Source organism: Athene noctua, chromosome 39, assembly GCF_965140245.1.
Source record: "Athene noctua chromosome 39, bAthNoc1.hap1.1, whole genome shotgun sequence".
Taxonomy (NCBI): domain Eukaryota; kingdom Metazoa; phylum Chordata; class Aves; order Strigiformes; family Strigidae; genus Athene; species Athene noctua.
In genome coordinates, this window is record NC_134075.1 from 248,717 (window position 1) to 273,350 (window position 24,634).

The window sequence follows — 24,634 nt, forward strand, 5'->3', positions numbered from 1 at the left end:
GTGGCGGAGTTTAGAGGTTACGCTATTCGGGCGGCGGAAGGAGACATGTCCGTGAAGGGAAAAGAGGGGTGAACGGCGCGGCCGAAGCACCGCCCCGCGTGCCGCCGCGCCTGCGCAGTGTGTGAGTGCGCGGGGGCGGGGGGGGAGCGAGAGGAGGAGGAGGAGGGAACTCAAGATGGCGGCGGCGGCCCGAGAGGGGGGACCGGGCAGGCCTCGGCCTTGAGGCGGGCGGTTCGCGGAACCGGTAGCGGCTGTTTATCGCGATCAGGCAGCGGCGAGACCGGAGGGAGGTGGTGGAGGGAGGGAGGGAAGCGAGCGAGGGTGGGAGGGCGGCGGTGGTGGTGGTGGTGGCGGCGGGGGGGGGTGGGTGGGGGGGGGTAAGAAAGACGGACGGAACAGTTCGGCGGAGGCATCCGGGTGGTGGGGTTGGTTTTTTTTTGTCGTTTTGTTGTTTTTTTGTTTTTTTTTTTTTTTAAATCCTTCCCTCCCCCTTTCCCCGGGGCTTTTGGGGAAGGGGGGGGGCGGCCTGTGAGGGGGTGGTGGGGGCCTTTATGGCTCCTTGAGGGGGTTCCCCGCGGGTAGTGAGGGAAAACACCCCCCCACACACACACAGAGACACACACACACCCCCCCCCCGGCCCCTCGCCCTCTTCCACCTCCACCCTCGGTGGGGAGGATGGAAGAGGGGGAGCAGCAACGCGGAGGGGGCGGTTGGGCCGAGTGGGGACCCGCCCCGGGGGGGTCCCCACCTTGGGGTACCCCCCTTCTGCACCGTCGGAGGGGGATGAAGAAACCAAACGGAACCGCGGTGGGGAATGGGGGGGGACGGACCCTACCGCTGGCGATTTAATTCCCCCCCGGTCGGTTACAGCCCCCTCGAAAATCGTGGGGGAGGAGAGAATCGCGGCCCCCCTCGCCCCCCTAAAAGCGTTGGGGAACCGCGAGGGAAAGGAGGGGGACGGGCAAAGCACCCGGGGGGGGCAGACCCCCGGGTGAAGAACGAAGCCCCCGTAAAACCCCTGAGGAACGTGGGGCCCGAAGCGGGGATCGTCCAGGCCCTGAAGACAAGGCCCGGAGACCTTTTGGGGGTCCCCGAAACGGGGGTGAAACCCTTCGAGGTCCCCCCCCAAACTCTGGGGATCAACGGGGTGAATGGGGGACTCCTTGGCTAACGGTGACGGGGGAACTGGAACCCCCCGAAGACTTTTTACCCCCCCCCGAATGTCCCGTTTTCGAGCCCAGTTGGGCCGAATTCAGCGACCCCCTGGGTTACATCGCCAAGATCCGCCCCATCGCCGAGAAAAGCGGCATCTGCAAGATCCGACCCCCAGCTGTGAGTATTTTTTTTGGGGGGGGGGCCCCCCCGCCCCCCCCCCCAATCCCACTTTCCCCTCAAAGTTGGGGGTCACTGCCCCGCTGGGGGTGACTGACCCCATTTGGGGTGGAGGGGGGGGGGGGGAGAGAGGTTCAATGGGGTAGGTGCCCCCCGGGGGGGGGTAATTCGCCTTCCCTGGGGGGCAACTTCTATCTTAAGGGGTTTAATTTCCCCCCCCCCGGGGGGGTAATTTATCATTTTGTGAGTTAATTCCCCCCCCCCTCCCGGGGACAACTTCCAATTTAAGGGGTTTAATTCCTTCCCCCCCCCCCTCCCGGGGGGGTAACTTCTCATTTAAGGGGTTTAATTACACACACCCCCCCAGGGGTAATTCCAATTTAAAGGGGGTTAATCCCCCCACCCCCCCCCCCCGGGGGGTCACTTCCAATTTGAGGGATTTAATTCCGCCCCCCCCGGGGGGGGGGGAATTTTTCCCATTTAGGGGGGGTTAAATTCCCCCGGGGGGGGGGGGGGGATATTTTCCCATTTAAGGCAGCTTAATTGCCCCCCTCCCTCGGATATTTTATTATTTAAAGGTATTTAATTGCCCCCCCCCCCTCCGAGGGGTATTTTCCTATTTAAGGGTGTTAATTGCCCCCCCCTTAATTAAATGCTCCTACACTTGTTCTATCGTGGGTTTAAATACCCCCAGCCCTGCTCTGCGGGGAGGGGGGGGTGGGAAATACCCACCTGGGGGGGTAAAATACCCCGGGGGGGGGAGCAAATATCCCTTTTTTTGGGGTAAATATTTGAGTTTTAGGGATCCGCGTGTACTTGACTGCGGGGTGTAGATCTTCATCTAGTTGATGGGGGGGGGGGGTTAAATACCCCCCCCGAGCTTTGTGGGGTGCTTGTGGGCTGCGGGGGGGGTCCCCACTGGGGCTGTGTGTTGTTTTTTTTTGGGGGGGGGGGGGGGGGGGAAGGCCCCCTGTTCCCCCCTCCCCTTGGCGAGGCCTTTCGCCCCCCCCCCCCCGCTTTAAAAGCTGACTTTGAGGAATTTGGGGTGTATTGTTGGGGTGTCCTGTATGGGAATGTTAGGGGGGGGGTGTCGGGGTGTGTGTCCCCCCCCTTTTTAATTTTTTTTTTCTCTCCCCTCCCCACGCCGGCCCCTCACAACAACAACAGTGACACGGCCAATATGGCTGCCAGCGCCGAGCCTTTGTCTGGCGAGCGGCGGGGGGGAGCCCCACCACAACCCGGCGGGGGGGGGGCCCCCCAAATCACCTAGAGCCCCTTGGACCAGGGAGGGGGATCCCCTAGAGATTGGAGGGGGCGAGATGGGGGCAGCATAAATCCCCCCCCCTTCCTTTCCCACTAACCCTGCTCCCTTTTACCCCCCCCCCTTCACTTCATGTTTCCTCTATTGGGAGGGGAGAGGGGGGGGCACCGCGTTGTGTCGCCACTCGGGGAGATCTTTTTGTTCTTAATTTAAAAAGTGGGGGGGGGGGTTGTGGGTTTTATTTTTGAAGGGGGGGCCACACAGGGACAGGCCAATCCGGTCCCCCCAGCTTAGCGAGGTAGAAAAGAGCTTCCGGGGAGGGCCGGGCCCGGCCGCTCCGGCGTCACCAACCCCTCACATAGGGGTCTGTCCCCCCCCCCCGCCTATTGCCCCCCTTTTTCTACTCGTGAAGGTGCTAAACACCCCCTTTAACCCCCCCCCTCCCAGGACTGGCAGCCCCCCTTCGCCGTGGAGGTGGACAACTTCAGGTTCACCCCCCGCATCCAACGCCTCAACGAGCTGGAGGTGAGTGTGTAAATTTATTTATTTTTTTTTATTCCCCCTCCCTTTATCCAGCTGGTTTTGGGGTGCTCACCCCTTTTACCCCCCCACAAAAAAAAAAAAAACAAACAGGCACAGACCCGGGTGAAGCTGAACTACCTGGACCAAATCGCTAAATTTTGGGAAATCCAGGGTTCTTCACTCAAAATCCCCAACGTCGAGCGACGCATCCTCGACCTCTACAGCCTCAGCAAGGTTTGACTGGGGGGGGCGCGGTGGTGTGATCTTGGGGATAGACCCCCCCCCAAATTCTATTTGGGGGGCCTGAGGACCCCCCCAAATCAATATTTTATACCAACAGGGCGTTGAAAACCCCCCGTTTGTGTGCTTAAGGACCCCCCCAAATCCCATCTGGGTGGGCTGGGGACCCCCCCAAATCAATATTTTATGCCATCTGGAGGTTGGGGACCCCCCCATCTATGGGGTTAAGGACCCCAAATTCTATTTGGGGGGCTGTGCACCCCCCGAATTAATATTTTATGCCATCTGGGGTGCTGGAGACCCCCTGTCTTAGGGCTGAGCCCCCCATATCCCATCTGGGTGGGCTGGGCACCCCCAAATAAATATTTTTATCCTATGTGGGGGCCTGGGGACTCCCCATTTGTTAGGTAAAGGACCCCAAATCCCATCTGGGTGGGCTGGGGACCCCCAAATCAATATTTTATGCCATCTAGGGGTTGGGGGCCCCCCCCATCTGTGGGGTTTAAGGACCCCCAAATCGCATCTGGGTGGGCTGGGCACCCCCCAAATCAATATTTTATGCCATCTGGGGCTTGGGGACCCCCCCATCTGTGGGGTTAAGGATCTCAAATCCTATTTGGGGGGCTGGGGACCCCCATATCTCATCTGTGGTGCTGGGGACCCCCCCAAATCAATCTTTTAACCCAACAGGGGCTTGGGGACCCCCATCTGTGGGGTTAGGCCCCCCCATATCCCATCTGGTTGTGCTGGGCACCCCCAAATAAATATTTTTATCCTATGTGGGGGCCTGGGGACTCCCCATTTGTTGGGTAAAGGACCCCAAATCCCATCTGGGTGCTCTGGGAATCCCCCCAAATTAATACTTTATGCCATCTGGGGGTTGGGACCCCCCCCATCTGTGGGGTTAAGGATCTCAAATCCTATTTGGGGGGCTGGGGACCCCCTATCTTAGGGTTAGGCCCCCCCATATCTCATCTGTGGCGCTGGGGACCCCCCCAAATCAATCTTTTAACCCAACAGGGGCTTGGGGACCCCCATCTGTGGGGTTAGGCCCCCCCATATCTCATCTGTGGCGCTGGGGACCCCCCCAAATCAATCTTTTAACCCAACAGGGGCTTGGGGACCCCCATCTCTGGGGTTAGGCCCCCCCATATCTCATCTGTGGCGCTGGGGACCCCCCCAAATCAATCTTTTAACCCAACAGGGGCTTGGGGACCCCCATCTGTGGGGTTAGGCCCCCCCATATCCCATCTGGTTGTGCTGGGCACCCCCAAATAAATATTTTTATCCTATGTGGGGGCCTGGGGACTCCCCATTTGTTGGGTAAAGGACCCCAAATCCCATCTGGGTGCTCTGGCAATCCCCCCAAATTAATACTTTATGCCATCTGGGGGTTGGGACCCCCCCCATCTGTGGGGTTAAGGATCTCAAATCCTATTTGGGGGGCTGGGGACCCCCTATCTTAGGGTTAGGCCCCCCCATATCTCATCTGTGGCACTGGGGACCCCCCCAAATCAATCTTTTAACCCAACAGGGGCTTGGGGACCCCCATCTGTGGGGTTAGGCCCCCCCATATCCCATCTGGTTGTGCTGGGCACCCCCAAATAAATATTTTTATCCTATGTGGGGGCCTGGGGACTCCCCATTTGTTGGGTAAAGGACCCCAAATCCCATCGGGGGGGGGGGGGGGGGGGGGTGTTTTTTTTTTTTTTTTGTTCATTTGAGTTTTTTGGGGGGGGTTTTTTGGTCCAGGTGGTGATGGAGGAAGGGGGCTACGAGGCCATTTGCAAGGACAGACGCTGGGCCCGGGTAGCCCAACGCCTCGCTTACCCCTCGGGGAAAAACATCGGCTCGCTGCTGCGCGCCCACTACGAGAGAATCATTTACCCCTACGAGATGTACCAGTCGGGGGCCAACCTGGTGGTGAGTTAATTTTAAAAAAAATAAAAAAAAAAACAAAAAAACAAACCACAACCCAAAATTAAGTTTTGAAGAGGTTTGGGGTGACGCCGAGGGTTTGAATTTTTAATTTTCAGCAGTGCAACACGAGGCCTTTCGAGAGCGAGGAAAAAGATCGGGAGTATAAACCCCACAGCATCCCTCTACGTCAGTCTGTCCAGCCCTCCAAAATCAACAGCTACGGCCGACGGGCTAAACGCCTGCAGCAAGAGGTCAGCCCCTTCATAAAAAAAATTAAAAAAAACCACTCAAAATCCATGTTTTTAAGCATAAAAAAAAAAATTAAAAAAAATAAAATTAATCGCGATTTTTTTTATCTTAATAAATTTTCACCAGCCGGAACCGACGGAAGAAGATATTGAAAAAAATCCCGAGCTGAAAAAGTTACAGATTTATGGAGCTGGCCCAAAAATGTTGGGTTTGGGGTTGGTGGCTAAAGACAAAACTTTACGAAAAAAAGGTACGAGGGGAAACCCCGACCCCTCGGGGCGAGTCGTGGGGGGCAGAGGGGTAGCGGTGACCCCGTAATTATTATTTTTATCCTGATTTTTTTATATGAAGGAGGTTCTGAGGGCAGAGGGGTTGTGGTGACCCCTTAATTATTATTTTTATCCCCAATTTTTGGAGATAAAGAAGGTTCTGAGTGCACAGGGGTCACGGTGACCCCTTAATTATCATTTTTATCCCCCATTTTTTTCTATAAAGAAGGTTCTGAGTGCACAGGGGTCGTGGTGACCCCCTAATTATCATTTTTATCCCCCATTTTTTTCTATAAAAAAGGTTCTGAGTGCACAGGGGTCACGGTGACCCCCTAATTGTCATTTTTATCCCCCATTTTTTTCTATAACGAAGGTTCTGAGTGCACAGGGGTCACGGTGACCCCCTAATTATTATTTTTATCCCCCATTTTTTTCTATAACGAAGGTTCTGAGTGCACAGGGGTCACAGTGACCCCCTAATTATTATTTTTATCCCCCATTTTTTTCTCTAAAGAAGGTTCTGAGTGCAGAGGGGTCGTGGTGACCCCCTAATTGTCATTTTTATCCCCCATTTTTTTCTATAAAGAAGGTTCTGAGTGCACAGGGGTCACGGTGACCCCCTAATTGTCATTTTTATCCCCCATTTTTTTCTATAAAGAAGGTTCTGAGTGCACAGGGGTCACGGTGACCCCCTAATTGTCATTTTTATCCCCCATTTTTTTCTATAAAGAAGGTTCTGAGTGCAGAGGTGTCACAGTGACCCCCTAATTGTCATTTTTATCCCCCATTTTTTTCTATAAAGAAGGTTCTGAGTGCAGAGGGGTCACGGTGACCCCCTAATTATCATTTTTATCCCCCATTTTTTTCTATAAAGAAGGTTCTGAGTGCACAGGGGTCACGGTGACCCCCTAATTGTCATTTTTATCCCCCATTTTTTTCTATAACGAAGGTTCTGAGTGCACAGGGGTCACGGTGACCCCCTAATTATTATTTTTATCCCCCATTTTTTTCTATAACGAAGGTTCTGAGTGCACAGGGGTCACAGTGACCCCCTAATTATTATTTTTATCCCCCATTTTTTTCTCTAAAGAAGGTTCTGAGTGCAGAGGGGTCGTGGTGACCCCCTAATTGTCATTTTTATCCCCCATTTTTTTCTATAACGAAGGTTCTGAGTGCACAGGGGTCACGGTGACCCCCTAATTATTATTTTTATCCCCCATTTTTTTCTATAAAGAAGGTTCTGAGTGCAGAGGTGTCACAGTGACCCCCTAATTGTCATTTTTATCCCCCATTTTTTTCTATAAAGAAGGTTCTGAGTGCAGAGGGGTCATGGTGACCCCTTAATTATAATTTTTATCCCCCATTTTTTTTATATAAAAAAAGTTCTGAGTGCAGAGGGGTAGCAGTGACCCCTTAATTATCATTTTTATCCCCCATTTTTGCACATAAAGAATGTTCTGAGTGCAGAGGTGTCACAGTGACCCCCTAATTATTATTTTTATCCCCCATTTTTTTATATAAAGAAGGTTCTGAGTGCAGAGGGGCCGTGGTGACCCCTTAATTATCATTTTTATCCCCCATTTTTGCAGATAAAGAAGGTTCTGAGTGCACAGGGGTCACGGTGACCCCCTAATTGTAATTTTTATCCCCCATTTTTTTCTATAAAGAAGGTTCTGAGTGCACAGGGGTCACGGTGACCCCCTAATTGTCATTTTTATCCCCCATTTTTTTCTATAAAGAAGGTTCTGAGTGCACAGGGGTCACAGTGACCCCCTAATTGTAATTTTTATCCCCCATTTTTTTCTATAAAGAAGGTTCTGAGTGCACAGGGGTCACGGTGACCCCCTAATTGTCATTTTTATCCCCCATTTTTTTCTATAAAGAAGGTTCTGAGTGCACAGGGGTCACGGTGACCCCCTAATTGTCATTTTTATCCCCCATTTTTTTCTCTAAAGAAGGTTCTGAGTGCAGAGGGGTCGTGGTGACCCCCTAATTATCATTTTTATCCCCCATTTTTTTCTATAAAAAAGGTTCTGAGTGCACAGGGGTCACGGTGACCCCCTAATTGTCATTTTTATCCCCCATTTTTTTCTATAAAGAAGGTTCTGAGTGCACAGGGGTCACGGTGACCCCTTAATTATCATTTTTATCCCCCATTTTTTTCTATAACGAAGGTTCTGAGTGCACAGGGGTCACGGTGACCCCTTAATTATCATTTTTATCCCCCATTTTTTTCTATAAAGAAGGTTCTGAGTGCACAGGGGTCACGGTGACCCCCTAATTGTCATTTTTATCCCCCATTTTTTTCTATAAAGAAGGTTCTGAGTGCACAGGGGTCACGGTGACCCCCTAATTGTCATTTTTATCCCCCATTTTTTTCTATAAAGAAGGTTCTGAGTGCAGAGGGGTCACGGTGACCCCCTAATTATCATTTTTATCCCCCATTTTTTTCTATAAAGAAGGTTCTGAGTGCAGAGGGGTCACGGTGACCCCCTAATTATCATTTTTATCCCCCATTTTTTTCTATAAAGAAGGTTCTGAGTGCACAGGGGTCACGGTGACCCCTTAATTATTATTTTTATCCCCCATTTTTTTCTATAACGAAGGTTCTGAGTGCACAGGGGTCACGGTGACCCCTTACTTATTACTTCTATCCCCCATATTTGCAGATAAAGAACATGCTGAGCGCAGAGGGGTAGCCGTGACCCCTTCATCATTATTTTTACCCCCCCGCCCCCCGTTTTTGCAGATAAGGACGGTCCGGAGTGTCCACCCACAGTGGTGGTGAAGGAGGAACCTGTGGGGGCCGAGGCCAAGGTGGAACCAGCATCTCCTCGGGGATACCTGGAGGGGAAGGAGGAGCTTCGCCACAGCCCCGAGCCCTGCACCAAAATGACAATGCGTTTGCGCCGCAGCCACAGCAACAGCCAGTTTGTGAGTGTGTGTGTGTGTGTGTGTCCCCTCCACCTCATCTCCCTGGGTGCCCCCCTTTCAAATAATTTAAATTTGTTTTTAATTTTTTTTTTTTTTTTTCCCCCCCAGGTCGATTCTTACGTCTGTCGCATCTGCTCGCGGGGCGACGAGGACGACAAACTGCTGCTCTGTGACGGTTGCGATGACAATTATCACATTTTTTGCCTCCTCCCGCCGTTGCCCGAAATCCCTAAAGGCATCTGGCGTTGCCCCAAATGTGTCATGGCGGTGAGGAGGGTTGTTTTTTTTTTTTTTAATGGGGCTGGGGGGGGTGTTGAAGAGAAATTGTGGACCCACCCCCCTCCAAAACACCCGTATCGACATCTGTGAACACCCCCAGTTTTTCTGGGGGGCTGCTGACACACCACACCCCCCCCCCAAATCAATATTTTATTCCAGCTGGAGGTTGGGGACCCTTTGTTTGTGGGGGTAGGGACCCCCCCATATTCCATTTGGGGAGATGAGGACCCCCCCAACTCATTATTTTATCCTATTTAGGGGGGTTGGGGACCCCCTATCTTGTGACATGGGGCTCCCCTAACCCTATCTGGGGGGCTGGGGACACCCCAAATCAGTATTTTATCCCGTCTGGGTTTTGGGGACCCCACATTAGTGGGGTTAAGGACCCCCAAATCCCATCTCAGAGGCTGGGGACCCCCTATCTTAGTGTTGGGGCACCCCCATGTCACATCTGGGGGGCTGGCGACCCCCCAAATCAATATTTTACTCCCAACAAGGGGGGTGGAGACCGTCTGTTTGTGGGGTTAAGGACCCCCATACCCCATCTGTGGGGCTGGGGACCCTTAAAACCAATCTTTTATCCCCAAAACAGGGTTGGGGACCCCATCTTTGGGGTTAGGCCCCCCCGTATCCCATCTATGGGGCTGAGGACCCCCCCAGATCCATATTTTATCCTCTGTGGGGGGCTGAGGACTCCACATTTGTTGGGTTAAGCACCCCAAATCCCATCTGGAGGGCTGGGCACCTCGTATCGACATCTGTGAACACCCCCAGTTTTTCTGGGGGGCTGCTGACACACCACACCCCCCCCCAAATCAATATTTTATGCCATCTGGGTGCTGGGGAGCCCCCCATCTCTGAGGTTAAGAACCCCAAGTCCCACTTAGGGGGCTGGGCACCCCCCAAATCAATACTTTATCTCATCTGGAGGGCTGGAGACCCCCTGTCTTAGGAATAGGCCCCCCCATATCCCATCTGGGTGCACTGGGGACCCCCCCCTTATGTTTTTTCTTGCCCCCCCACCCACCCCAGGAGTGCAAACGACCGCCGGAAGCTTTTGGCTTCGAGCAGGCGACGCGTGAATACACCCTGCAGAGCTTCGGGGAGATGGCTGACTCCTTCAAAGCTGATTATTTCAACATGCCCGTCCATGTAAGCACCCCAAAAACCCTCCCCCTGCCCCTTTCACACTGTCTGATGGGGAAAAAAGGGAAAAGACACCCCAAAACCCTCCCCCTGCCCCTTTCACACTGTCTGAGGGGGAAAAAAGGGAAAAGACACCCCAAAACCCTCCCGCTGCCCCTTTCACAGTGTCTGAGGGAGAAAAAAGGGGAAAGACACCCCAAAACCCTCCCCCTGCCCCTTTCACAGTGTCTGAGGGAGAAAAAAGGGGAAAGACACCCCAAAACCCTCCCCCTGCCCCTTTCACAGTGTCTGAGGGGGAAAAAAGGGAAAAGACACCCCAAAACCCTCCCCCTGCCCCTTTCACAGTGTCTGAGGGGGAAAAAAGGGAAAAGACACCCCAAAACCCTCCCCCTGCCCCTTTCACACCGTCTGAGGGAGAGAAAAAGGGAAAAGACACCCCAAAACCCTCCCCCTGCCCCTTTCACACTGTCTGAGGGAGAAAAAAGGGAAAAGACACCCCAAAACCCTCCCCCTGCCCCTTTCACACTGTCTGAGGGGGGAAAAAGGGAAAAGACACCCCAAAACCCTCCCCCTGCCCCTTTCACACTGTCTGAGGGGGGAAAAAGGGAAAAGACACCCCAAAACCCTCCCCCTGCCCCTTTCACAGTGTCTGAGGGGGGAAAAAGGGAAAAGAGACCCCAAAACTCTCCCCCTGCCCCTTTCACACCGTCTGAGCGTCCAAAAAAGCAAAATACACCCCCAAACCCCTCTTTTAAACCCCTTACAAAATCTCTCAGTCCCTATCTTTTAATTTTATTTTTTTTTTTTAAATCTTTTTTAGATGGTCCCCACGGAGCTGGTGGAGAAGGAATTCTGGCGTTTGGTGAACAGCATCGAGGAAGACGTGACGGTGGAGTACGGCGCCGACATCCACTCCAAGGAATTCGGGAGCGGCTTCCCCATCAGCGATGGGAAAAGAAAACTCTCTCCAGAAGAAGAGGTAAATGGAAAAAAAAAAAAAAAACAAAACCCACACAAAACCCCAAAAAACTTCACTCTCAAGCCTTGTAACCCCCCCGCCCCAGAACACTATTTATTTTTTTTTTTTTTTTTTTTTCCATCCCCTGTAGGAATACGCCGGGAGCGGTTGGAACCTCAACGTGATGCCGGTGTTGAAACAGTCGGTTTTGTGTCACATCAACGCTGATATTTCAGGGATGAAAGTGCCCTGGCTCTACGTGGGGATGGTCTTTTCTGCTTTTTGTTGGCACATCGAAGACCACTGGAGCTACTCCATCAACTACCTCCACTGGTGGGGGGCTCAGGAGAATGGAAGGGGCAGGGGGGGGGGGGGGCGAAAGGGAGATGGTGCGGGGGGTCCGTGGCCTTGGTCACATCACCCAGCCGGTGCAAATAGGACAGGGGAGGGGTTTTGGGGTGTCTTTTCTCTTTTTTTTTCCTCGTAAACAGTGCAGATGGAGCAGGGGGAGGGTTTTGGGGTGTCTTTTCCCTTTTTCTCTCCCTCAGACACTGTGAAAGGGGCAGGGGGAGGGTTTTGGGGTGTCTTTTCCCTTTTTCTCTCCCTCAGACAATGTGAAAGGGGCAGGGGGAGGGTTTTGGGGTGTCTTTTCCCTTTTTTCCCCCTCAGACAGTGTGAAAGGGGCAGGGGGAGGGTTTTGGGGTGTCTTTTCCCTTTTTCTCTCTCTCAGACAGTGTGAAAGGGGCAGGGGGAGGGTTTTGGGGTGTCTTTTCCCTTTTTCTCTCCCTCAGACAGTGTGAAAGGGGCAGGGGGAGGGTTTTGGGGTGTCTTTTCCCTTTTTTCCCCCTCAGACAGTGTGAAAGGGGCAGGGGGAGGGTTTTGGTGTGTCTTTTCCCTTTTTTCCCCCTCAGACACTGTGAAAGGGGCAGGGGGAGGGTTTTGGGGTGTCTTTTCCCTTTTTTCCCCCCTCAGACAGTGTGAAAGGGGCAGGGGGAGGGTTTTGGGGTGTCTTTTCCCTTTTTCTCTCCCTCAGACAGTGTGAAAGGGGCAGGGGGAGGGTTTTGGGGTGTCTTTTCCTTTTTCTCTCCCTCAGACGGTGTGAAAGGGGCAGGGGGAGGGTTTTGGGGTGTCTTTTCCCTTTTTCTCTCCCTCAGACAGTGTGAAAGGGGCAGGGGGAGGGTTTTGGGGTGTCTTTTCCCTTTTTTCCCCCTCAGACAGTGTGAAAGGGGCAGGGGGAGGGTTTTGGGGTGTCTTTTCCCTTTTTCTCTCCCTCAGACAATGTGAAAGGGGCAGGGGGAGGGTTTTGGGTGTCTTTTCCCTTTTTTCTCCCTCAGACAGTGTGAAAGGGGCAGGGGGAGGGTTTTGGGGTGTCTTTTCCCCTTTTTTCTCCCTCAGACAGTGTGAAAGGGGCAGGGGGAGGGTTTTGGGGTGTCTTTTCCCTTTTTTCCCCCTCAGACAGTGTGAAAGGGGCAGGGGGAGGGTTTTGGGGTGTCTTTTCCCTTTTTCTCTCCCTCAGACAGTGTGAAAGGGGCAGGGGGAGGGTTTTGGGGTCTCTTTTCCCTTTTTCTCTCCCTCAGACAATGTGAAAGGGGCAGGGGGAGGGTTTTGGGGTGTCTTTTCCCTTTTTTCTCCCTCAGACAATGTGAAAGGGGCAGGGGGAGGGTTTTGGGGTGTCTTTTCCCTTTTTTCTCCCTCAGACAATGTGAAAGGGGCAGGGGGAGGGTTTTGGGGTGTCTTTTCCCTTTTTTCCCCCTCGGACAGTGTGAAAGGGGCAGGGGAGGGGTTTTGGGGTGTCTTTTCCCTTTTTCTCTCCCTCAGACAGTGTGAAAGGGGCAGGGGGAGGGTTTTGGGGTGTCTTTTCCCTTTTTTCCCCCTCAGACAGTGTGAAAGGGGCAGGGGGAGGGTTTTGGGGTGTCTTTTCCCTTTTTTTCCCCTCAGACAGTGTGAAAGGGGCAGGGGGAGGGTTTTGGGGTGTCTTTTCCCTTTTTCTCTCCCTCAGACAGTGTGAAAGGGGCAGGGGGAGGGTTTTGGGGTGTCTTTTCCCTTTTTTCTCCCTCAGACAGTGTGAAAGGGGCAGGGGGAGGGTTTTGGGGTGTCTTTTCCCTTTTTCTCCCTCAGACAGTGTGAAAGGGGCAGGGGGAGGGTTTTGGGGTGTCTTTTCCCTTTTTCTCTCCCTCAGACAGTGTGGAAGCGTCAGGGGGAGATTTTGGGGGGCTCCACAACCCCCGGGGGTTCCCCAAGCTCCTTTATGTGCCAAGAGACGATTTTTTTAATTTTTATTTTCGGCTTCTCTACCCTCCCAGGGCTGCCCCTGAACCCGATTCTGGCCTGCCAGAAATATTTTCGGGGCGCCACAACCCCTCAACCTCAACCCAAAGCTCCCTTACGTGTTGGGTGCAGCATTTTTGGGGTGCCCTGACCCCCATTTTTCCATCTCTCCCTGCAGGAAGACCCCCAACCCTATTTTCCCCCCTTCCCAGTGCTGAGCTAAAACCCCTCCTGGGTGGGAGACAGTTTTGCTGTGACCCCTGGGGATTAGGGGGGGGGGGAGGCGGAATGAGATGAGTTTTGGGGTGCCTCTAACCCGATGTACCCCCAAAGGGGCGAGCCCAAGACGTGGTACGGGGTTCCCTCTTTCGCCGCCGAGCACCTGGAAGAGGTGATGAAGAAGTTGACGCCAGAACTTTTCGAGAGCCAACCCGACCTCCTCCACCAACTCGTCACCCTCATGAACCCCAACACCCTCATGGCTCACGGCGTCCCCGTGAGTAGCCTGGAAGGGGGGGGGGGGTGGGCAATGTTTTCCCCTTGACACCCCTCCCTAAACTATTTTTCTTTTGTTTTTTTTTTTTTTTTTACCCCAAAATACTCTTTTTGGGTTAATTTAGGTCGTCCGGACCAACCAATGCGCTGGGGAATTTGTCATCACCTTCCCCCGGGCCTATCACAGCGGCTTCAACCAGGGCTACAACTTCGCCGAGGCCGTGAATTTCTGCACGGCCGATTGGGTGAGCCCCGGAAAAATTAGGGGTGACCTCCCCCCAAAAATTGGTGGCGAGCCCCCCCCCTTGGTCTCCCCCTTGTGGTTTTGGTGGTCTGCCCCCCGTTTTGGTGGTCTCCCCCCCAAATCCCACCTCCCCTCACCCCAAACCTCCATTTTCCCCCAACAAAACCTCACGGGGGGGGGGGGTTTCCCTGAGTTTCAGGGGCCCCCCCTTACCCCCCCGTGCCCCCCAGCTCCCCGCCGGCCGTCAGTGCATCGAACACTACCGTCGTTTGCGCCGCTACTGCGTCTTCTCCCACGAAGAGCTCATCTGTAAAATGGCAGCTTGCCCCGAAAAACTCGACCTCAACCTGGCCGCCGCCGTGCACAAAGAAATGTTCGTTTTGGTGCAAGAAGAACGAAAACTCCGTAAAGCTCTGCTGGAAAAAGTACGTGAACCACTTAAAAAAAAAAATCGCTCTGTAGGTTGGTAATTTTTTTTTAAATTTTTTTTTAGTTTTTTATTTCTTAAAAAAATTTTTTTAATTTTTAAAATTTTTTTTAATTTTTTATTTACTATTTTTTATTTTTTATTTTTTTATTATTTTTTATTTTTTATTATTATTTTTTATTATTTTTTATTTTTTATTATTTTTATTTATTATTTTTTAATTTTTTATTTTTTTATTATTTTTATTATTTTTTATTTTTTATTTTTTATTATTTTTTATTTATTATTTTTTATTTTTTATTATTTTTTATTTTTATTATTTTTTATTTTTTTAAAAATTTTTGAATTTTATTTTTTAATGTTTTTATTTTTTAATTTTTTTTAAATTTTATTTTTTAACTTCTAATTTTTAGTTTTTATTATCAATTTTTAGTTTTTATTATCAATTTTTAGTTTTTATTATCAATTTAGTTTTTATTATCAATTTAGTTTTTATTATCAATTTAGTTTTTATTATCAATTTAGTTTTTATTATCAATTTAGTTTTTATTATCAATTTTTAGTTTTTATTATCAATTTTTAGTTTTTATTATCAATTTTTAGTTTTTATTATCAATTTTTAGTTTTTATTATCAAATTTTAGTTTTAATTATCAAATTTTAGTTTTAATTATCAAATTTTAGTTTTAATTATCAAATTTTAGTTTTAATTATCAAATTTTAGTTTTAATTATCAAATTTTAGTTTTAATTATCAAATTTTAGTTTTAATTATCAAATTTTAGTTTTAATTATCAAATTTTAGTTTTAATTATCAAATTTTAGTTTTAATTATCAAATTTTAGTTTTAATTATCAAATTTTAGTTTTAATTATCAAATTTTAGTTTTAATTATCAAATTTTAGTTTTAATTATCAAATTTTAGTTTTAATTATCAAATTTTAGTTTTAATTATCAAATTTTAGTTTTAATTATCAAATTTTAGTTTTAATTATCAAATTTTAGTTTTAATTATCAAATTTTAGTTTTAATTTTTTTTTTTACAATTTTTTTTAAATTTTTAAAATTTTTTTTTTTGAAGGGTATCACGGAAGCGGAGAGGGAAGCTTTCGAGCTGCTGCCCGACGACGAGCGTCAGTGTGATAAATGTAAAACCACCTGTTTTCTCTCGGCCTTGGCCTGTTACGACTGTCCCCAGTGTCTCGTTTGCCTCTATCACATGGACGATCTCTGCAAGTGCCCCCGTAGCAAGCAGTACCTTCGGTAAGGGAAGGGGGGGGCCCCAAATTGGTTTGGGGGGGGGGGAAGAGGGGGGACGGAGGGGATGGGGGGGTGTTTGGGGGGCTGTGGGTGTGATTTGGGCGGGATCTGGGTCTTGGTGTGTCACTGGGGGGGCTGTGGGTGTCACGAGGGGGGGCTGTGGGTCTTGGTGTGTCACTGGGGGGGCTGTGGGTGTCACGAGGGGGGGCTGTGGGTCTTGGTGTGTCACTGGGGGGCTGTGGGTGTCACGAGAGGGGGCTGTGGGTCTTGGTGTGTCACTGGGGGGGCTGTGGGTGTCACTGGGGGGGCTGTGGGTGTCACTGGGGGGGCTGTGGGTGTCACGAGGGGGGGCTGTGGGTCTTGGGGTGTCACGAGGGGGGGCTGTGGGTCTTGGTGTGTCACTGGGGGGGCTGTGGGTGTCACGAGGGGGGGCTGTGGGTCTTGGTGTGTCACTGGGGGGGGGGGGCCGTGGGTGGAGTTTAGGGGTGCTGGGGGGGGTCCCTGTGTACAGTTTGGGGGGTCCCTCTGTACCCCGGGGGGGGGGGGCATGATTATCATTTCGGGGGTGCTGGGGGGGGTGTGCTCCTTGTACCCCTGGGCAGCTTTGAGGGGCTGCCCCTGTGTCTGGGGTGGGGGGGGGGGCCTCCCTCTTCAAAAATAATTTTCTGGGGGTCCCACCCCCCCCTATTTTACACCACTCAAGCCACAAAACCCCCCCTGACACCACCACCCCCCCCCCCCCAATCCCCTTGCACCCAACCCAGGCGCTTTCCCCATTCACCACAGTCAGGGATTTAAAGGGTGCTGACACCCCCCCAAAAAAAAAAAAAACCAAAAAAACATCCTACCCCCCCAAAAAACACCCTGTCGTCCCCCCCCTCACTTCCAGGTACCGTTACACCCTGGACGAGTTACCGGCCATGTTGCACAAATTAAAAGTCCGGGCCGAATCCTTCGACACTTGGGCCAACAAAGTCCGGATCGCGCTGGAGGTGGAAGACGGTCGCAAACGGAGTGAGTTTGGGGGGGCGGGGGGGGAAGGAAGGATTTTTGAGGGGGATTCAGGAGGATTTTGAGGTGATTTCTGAGGTTTTTGGGGTGTTGGGTTTTTTTTTTTGGGGCAGCTTTGGAGGAATTAAGGGCTTTGGAATCGGAGGCCCGAGAGAGGAAGTTTCCGGAGAACGAGCTGCTGCATCGCCTCAAGGGCTGCCTGGCGCAGGCCGAGCGCTGCGTGTCCGAGGCCCTGGGGCTCATCAGCTCCCAGGAGACGGGGTGAGTGGCCACACCGTGTGTCCCCCGAGGTAGCCACCGTAGCCCTCCGTGGTAGCCCCTGTCTCCCTTTTTCCCTCCGTGGGTTTGTCTTGGGATGCCCCGATGCTTTTCTTGTGGCTCTTGGCCCGCTTGTCTTGGGGTTCGTGGTGGCCACGTCGTGGGCCCCGTCTTGTCCTCCTTGTGGCCACTGCCGTGTCCCCCCGTGTCCCCGTAACGGACCCCTTCCTGTCCCCCCGTGTCCCTCAGCCACCCCTGTGTCCCCATCGTGGACCCCTCCTTGTCCCCTCATGTCCCCATCCTGTCCCCTGTGGACCCCAACCACCTCCTGTCCCCATCATGGACCCCATTTTGTCCCCTGTGTTCCTGTCCTGTCCCCTACGGACCCTAGCCAACCCATGTCCCCATAGTGGTCCCCGTCCTGTCCCCTGTGGACCCCAGCCACTCCAATGTCCCCATCATGGACCCCATCTTGTCCCCCTCATGTCCTTCAGCCACCCCTGTGTCCCCATCGTGGACCCCATCTTGTCCCCTCATGTCCCCATCCTGTCCCCTGTGGCCCCCAACCACCTCCTGTCCCCATCGTGGACCCCATTTTGTCACCTGTGTCCCCCAGCCACCCCCGTGTCCCTGTCCTGTCCCCATCGTGGACCCCATTTTGTCCCCTGTGTCCCTGTCCTGTCCCCATTGTGGACCCCGGCCACCCCTGTGTCCCTCTCCTGTCCCCTCTGTCCCCATCCTGTCCCCCATGGACCCCAACCACCCCCATGTCCCCATTGTGGACCCCGTCGTGTCCCCATCGTGTCCCCCAGCCACCTCTATGTCCATCCTGTCACCAACGTGGACCCTGTCCTGTCCCCTCATGTCCCCTGGCCACCCCCGTGTCCCCCCGCCACCCCCTCACGTCCCCATCCCGTCCTCCATCTTGTCCCCCTCAGAATCCAGCCCCCCCCCGTGTCCCCAATTCCCCCCTTGGCCCCCCCCTGAATCCAGCCACTCCCGTGTCCCCCCCAAAACTCCCGTGTCCCCCCCTAACCTCCCGTGTCCCCCCCCGCAGGGTGCCAGCCCCCTCGCTGACCGTGGAGGAGCTTCGCACCTTCCTGGAGCAGATGAACCAGCTCCCCTGCGTCATGCACCAGATCGGGGAGGTCCAGGTGACTTTGGGGGCGCCCCCCACCCCCCCTTAATTAACCCTTCACCCCCTTTTTTTTTTTTTTTTAGAGGGGTGACACCACCACGTCCCCCCCAAAAAAAAAAAAAAAAAAAATCCTTCCTAGGCCTTACTGGAACGTGTGGAGACTTTCCAAGCCGAGGCTCGGGCCGCGCTGGAATCGACCCCCCCGGCCCCGGGGGCTCTTCGTGGGCTACTAGAACGAGGAGCCCGTTTGGGGGTGGAGGTGCCCGAGGGCCGACGATTAGAAAGGCAACTAGCCCAAGCTGCTTGGCTAGAAGAAGTAACGGCTACTCTCCGTTCTCCTCGGGCTCGTGTCCCCCTCCCCGTGATGAGGGGATTGATTCGAGCCGGGAGGACGGTGGCTCCTAGTCCGGCCGTCGAGGTAGCCATGGGCGAGTTACAGGAGCTCCTCACCATCGCCCAACGCTGGGAGGAGAAAGCCCAGATGTGTTTGGAAGCCAGGTCAGGAGTGGGTTCAAAAAAAAAAAAAAAAAAGGGGGGGGGGCACCCCAAAAAAAAAAAAAAAAGGGGGGGGCGCACCCCAAAGTGGGGAAGAGGGGCTGGGGGTGGTCAAAGGGGTCAGGGGTAAACGGTGGCCCCTGGGAATGGGATAAAGGGGGGGCTGCAGGGGGGGGGATAAAGGGGGTGGGGGTGGCCCCCCAGTATTTTTAGGGGGGTATAAAGAGAGTGGGGGCTGCCCCCTGTATTTTTAGGGGGGGCGGGGGCTGCCCCCCCTTATTTTTAGGGGGGTTTAAAGGGGGCGGGGGCTGCCCCCCCTTATTTTTAGGGGGGTATAAAGGGGGCGGGGGCTGCCCCCCCTTATTTTTAGGGGGGTATAAAGGGGGCGGGGGCTGCCCCCCGTTATTTTTAGGGGGGTTTAAAGGGGGCGGGGGCTGCCCCCCGTTATTTTTAGGGGGGTTTAAAGGGGGCGGGGGCTGCCCCCCGTTATTTTTAGGGGGGTTTAAAGGGGGCGGGGGCTGCCCCCCGTTATTTTTAGGGGGGTTTAAAGGGGGCGGGGGCTGCCCCCCCTTATTTTTAGGGGGATTTAAAGGGGGCGGGGGCTGCCGCCTGTATTTTTAGGGGGGGCGGGGGCTGCCCCCCCGTATTCTTAGGGGATTATAAAGAGGCTGGGGGCTCCCCCCCTATTTTCAGGCGGATATAAAGGGGGTGGGGGCCGCCCCCCCCCTTATTTTCAAGAGGGTGGGGGCCAAGAGTTGGGGTTCAGTTTCCTCTACCCCCCCCTTCAGCTCCGCCCGCCCCCCCGTCGCCTTCTGAGCAAGAATTTCGAGGCCAATCTCTACCGTTTCGGGGGTGTCGCCTTACCACCCTGAACCCTTCTCTTTACGTCTGTGTGTGTGTGTGTGTGTGTCCCCCCCCAGGCAAAAACACCCCCCCGCCACTTTGGCCGCCATCATTAAAGAAGCGGAAAACATCCCGGCGCTGCTCCCCAACATCGCGGCGCTCAAAGAGGCCCTGGCCAAGGCCCGCGCCTGGATCGCCGACGTCGAGGAGATCCAGGTACCCCCCTTTTTTTTTTTTTTTTAAATTAAAAAAAAATTTTTCAAGGTTAAACCCCCAAAATCTTCTTTTTTATACTGCTTTTCCCCTCAGAACGGCGACCACTACCCGTGTCTGGATGATCTGGAGGGGTTGGTGGCCGTGGGGAGGGATTTACCCGTGAGGTTGGAGGAATTGAGGCACCTGGAGGTGCAGGTGGGAACGGCCCACTCGTGGCGGGACAAGGCCTCGCGTACCTTCCTCAAAAAAAATTCCTGCTACACTTTATTGGAGGTAAATCCTTAAAAAAAAAAGATTTAAAAAAAAAAAATAAATAAATCTGATTATGGTGGTTTAGGTGGAAAATTGTGAATTTTGTTGTAGGTGCTTTGTCCTTGCGCCGACGCCGGCTCCGACAGCAGCAAACGGCTAAAATGGCGCCAGGAGCCGGGGCTCTACAAACTCGACGCGGAAAGTTTGGGGCTGTCGGCGCAGGATCTGCGCGACCCCGGCGCTGTGGTGAGCACGGGGGGGGTCTGGGGGGTCGGGGTGGGGGCACCCCGCGGCGCTCGCGGGCTTGGGGTGGGGGTGGGGGTGTTTTTTTCGCCTGTAGATCAGGGGGTGGAAGGGACGTAGCGCTTGTGGGCCCGTGGCTGGGTTGGGGTTGAATGTTTTTCTGAATTTGGGAAAATTTGGGAAATTTTGGAAAATTTTGAAGTTTTGGGAAAATTTGGGAAATTTTGGAGAATTTTGAAGTTTTGGGAAAATTTGGGAAATTTTGGAGAATTTTGAAGTTTTGGGAAAATTTGGAGAATTTTGGAGAATTTTGAAGTTTTGGGAAAATTTGGAGAATTTTGAAGTTTTGGGAAAATTTGGGAAATTTTGGAGAATTTTGAAGTTTTGGGAAAATTTGGGAAATTTTGGAGAATTTTGAAGTTTTGGGAAAATTTGGGAAATTTTGGAGAATTTTGAAGTTTTGGGAAAATTTGGGAAATTTTGGAGAGTTTTGAAGTTTTGGGAAAATTTGGGAAATTTTGGAGAGTTTTGAAGTTTTGGGAAAATTTGGAGAATTTTGGAGAATTTTGAAGTTTTGGGAAAATTTGGAGAATTTTGGAGAATTTTGAAGTTTTGGGAAAATTTGGGAAATTTTGGAGAATTTTGAAGTTTTGGGAAGTTTAAAAAGAATTTGAGCGTTTTGAATTTTTTGGCAAATTTGGAAAAGGAGCGTTTTGAATTTTTTGGCAAATTTGGAAAAGGAGCGTTTTGAATTTTTTGGCAAATTTGGAAAAGGAGCGTTTTGAATTTTTTGGCAAATTTGGAAAAGGAGCGTTTTGAATTTTTTGGCAAATCTGGAAGGCGAGCGTTTTGAATTTTTTGGCAAATTTGGAAGGCGAGCGTTTTGAATTTTTTGGCAAATTTGGAAGGCGAGCGTTTTGAATTTTTTGGCAAATCTGGAAGGCGAGCGTTTTGAATTTTTTGGCAAATGTGGAAGAATTTTGAGCGTTTTGAATTTTTTGGCAAATGTGGAAGACGAGCGTTTTGAATTTTTTGGCAAATGTGGAAGAATTTTGAGCGTTTTGAATTTTTTGGCAAATGTGGAAGAATTTTGAGCGTTTTGAATTTTTTGGCAAATGTGGAAGAATTTTGAGCGTTTTGAATTTTTTGGCAAATGTGGAAGAATTTTGAGCGTTTTGAATTTTTTGGCAAATGTGGAAGAATTTTGAGCGTTTTGAATTTTTTGGCAAATGTGGAAGAATTTTGAGCGTTTTGAATTTTTTGGCAAATCTGGAAGAATTTTGAGCGTTTTGAATTTTTTGGCAAATGTGGAAGAATTTTGAGCGTTTTGAAGATTTGGCAAATGTGGAAGAATTTTGAGCGTTTTGAAGATTTGGCAAATGTGGAAGAATTTTGAGCGTTTTGAAGATTTGGCAAATGTGGAAGAATTTTGAGCGTTTTGAAGATTTGGCAAATGTGGAAGAATTTTGAGCGTTTTGAATTTTTTGGCAAATGTGGAAGAATTTTGAGCGTTTTGAATTTTTTGGCAAATGTGGAAGAATTTTGAGCGTTTTGAATTTTTTGGCAAATGTGGAAGAATTTTGAGCGTTTTGAATTTGTGACATTTTTAAACTTGGATTTTTGACTTTCGCGTTCTGTTGAGGTTCTGTTCAGATTCGCTGAAATTTGGAATTTCGGTTGGAATTTCGGTTCCCCCCCCCTTAGATTGTGGCGCTTAAGGAACATGGTGCTCACGTGCTCACAGCTGTTTGGTTTTTTTTTTTAATTTTTTTAAAAATTTAAATTTTTTTTCCCCTCAGATCATGCCATTTAAGGAACGTGTTGCTTCTGATTTTTTTTGTCATAATTTTTCAAAAATATTTAAAAATTTTTTTTTCATTCTTGGATTCTTTAAAATATTTTTCAAGATTGTTTTTTTTTCAAATATTAAATATTTTTAAATGTTTAAGTTTTTTTAAAAATGCGATTTAAATATTTTCAAAATATTTTAGAATTTTAAAAATTTTTTTTAAATTTCTAAAATTTTTTTAAATTCTTGATTTTTTTAAAAAAGTTTGGGTTACTTTTTATTAATTTTTTCAATTTTTTGATTTGGATTGTGTGTGTAACAGTATAGATTTAGTTTTAAAGATCTTTGAATATTTATTTATTTATAAATATTTATGAATAAAAAATTAAATATTTATTAAATACATATTTAAATATTGAATTTTAATTTATGTATTTAATGATCTAAAGTTTCAAAGGTGTAAGTAAATATTTAAATAAATCAAAAATACTTTAAAAAATGTTTTAGTGTATTTGATAATACTTCTAATAAGGTGTTTAAAATATTTTTAATATTCAAGAACAATTTTAATAGAGCTTCTAATAATATTTTTTATATTTTATAATGGTTTTAATAGGGTTTTAATATTTAGTATTTAATAATAGTTTTTAATAGGGGGGTTTAAAAATATTTTTAATATTTGATTTTAGTTTTAATGCTTTTAAAAAATAATTTTTATATTTGATAAGACTTTCAATACGGGGTTTAAAAATATTTTTAATATTTGATTTTAGTTTTAATAGGGTTTTAAATATTTTTAATATTTTGATATTTTTTTAATAGGGTTTTTTAGTGGTTTTGATATTTGATAATAGTTTCAATAGGGATTTTTAATACCTTTAATATTTTGATAATAGTTTTAATAGGGGTTTGATAATTTTAATATTAATAGTTAATATTTGATATACCCTATTAAAACTGTTCTTTTATAATGTTTTTAATATTTGATAATGGTTTTAATAGGGTTTTTTAGTATTTTTAATATTTGATAATAGTTTGAATAGGGGTTTTTAAATATTTTTAATATTTTGATAATAGTTTTAATAGGGGTTCGATAATTTTAATATTTAATAATAGTTAATATTTGATATAGCCTATTAAAACTATTATTTTATAATTTTAATATTTAATAATTGTTTTGATAGGTTTTTAATACCGTTAATATTTTGATAATAGTTTTAATAGGGGTTTGATAATCTTTAATATTTGATAATCGTTAATATTTGATATACCCCATTAAAACTATTATTTTGTAATATTTTTAATATTTAATAATGCTTTTAATAGGGTTTTTTAGTGGTTTTGATAGTTGATAATAGTTTTAGTAGGGGTTTTCAAATATTTTTAATATTTTGATAATAGTTTTAATAGGGGTTTGATAATATTTTTAATATTTGATAAGGTAATGTTTGATATACCCTGTTAAAACTATTATAATATTTTTAATATTTAATAATGCTTTTAATAGGATTTTTTAATATCTTTAATATTTTGATAATAGTTTTAATAGGGGTTTGATAATCTTTAATATTTGAGAAGTTATTTGATATACCCTATTAAAACTATTAATTTGTAATATTTTTAATATTTGATAATGCTTTTAATAGGGGTTTTTTGTGGTTTTGATAGTTGATCATAGTTTCAGTAGGGATTTTTTTTTAAATTTCATTTTTTTACACTTTTAAAAACCATTTCGCTCCCCTTTCTCACCTCCTCTTCCCTCCCTTTACCCTTTTTTTCCCCCCCCCTTTTTTTTTTCCTAAATTATTTCCCCCTCTTTCTTTCTCTTTTTTTTTCCTAAATTAATTTATTTCCCCCTCTTTCATTCTCTTTTTTTTTTCCTAAATTAATTTATTTCCCCCTCTTTTTTTTCCTAAATTAATTTCCTCCTCTTTCTTTCTCTTTTTTTTTTCCTAAATTAATTTATTTCCCCCTCTTTTTTTTTCCTAAATTAATTTCCTCCTCTTTCTTTCTCTTTTTTTTTTCCTAAATTAATTTATTTCCCCCTCTTTCTTTCTTTTTTTTCTCTAAATTAATTTCCCCCTCTTTCTTTCTCTTTTTTTTCTCTAAATTAATTTCCCCCTCTTTCTTTCTCTTTTTTTTTCCTAAATTAATTTATTTCCCCCTCTTTCTTTCTTTTTTTTTCTCTAAATTAATTTCCCCCTCTTTCTTTCTCTTTTTTTTCTCTAAATTAATTTCCCCCTCTTTCTTTCTCTTTTTTTTTTCCTAAATTAATTTATTTCCCCCTCTTTCTTTCTTTTTTTTTCTCTAAATTAATTTCCCCCTCTTTCTTTCTCTTTTTTTTCTCTAAATTAATTTCCCCCTCTTTCTTTCTCTTTTTTTTTCCTAAATTAATTTATTTCCCCCTCTTTCTTTCTTTTTTTTTCTCTAAATTAATTTCCCCCTCTTTCTTTCTCTTTTTTTTCTCTAAATTAATTTCCCCCTTTCTTTCTCTTTTTTTTTTCTAAATTAATTTATTTCCCCCTCTTTCTTTCTTTTTTTTTCCTAAATTAATTTATTCCCCCTCTTTCTTTCTCTTTTTTTTTC

General features: G+C 48.0%; 1 protein-coding gene across 1 annotated transcript; it reads left to right on the forward strand.

The window, feature by feature from the left end:
• Nucleotides 1–925: 925 nt before the first annotated feature.
• Nucleotides 926–21,618, forward strand: KDM5C (lysine demethylase 5C; the record flags this gene model as incomplete). The annotated part of the gene is made up of 23 exons (XM_074931086.1): nucleotides 926–1,333; nucleotides 3,042–3,119; nucleotides 3,228–3,350; nucleotides 5,109–5,279; nucleotides 5,393–5,527; nucleotides 5,652–5,775; nucleotides 8,544–8,728; nucleotides 8,837–8,995; nucleotides 10,040–10,159; nucleotides 10,974–11,132; nucleotides 11,263–11,444; nucleotides 13,713–13,875; nucleotides 14,000–14,119; nucleotides 14,349–14,543; nucleotides 15,625–15,806; nucleotides 16,693–16,817; nucleotides 16,928–17,075; nucleotides 18,130–18,226; nucleotides 18,350–18,708; nucleotides 19,626–19,764; nucleotides 19,858–20,037; nucleotides 20,128–20,262; nucleotides 21,574–21,618. Coding segments are annotated over 23 exons (3,732 nt in total), but the record flags the coding sequence as incomplete, so codon positions are not given.
• Nucleotides 21,619–24,634: the final 3,016 nt, after the last annotated feature.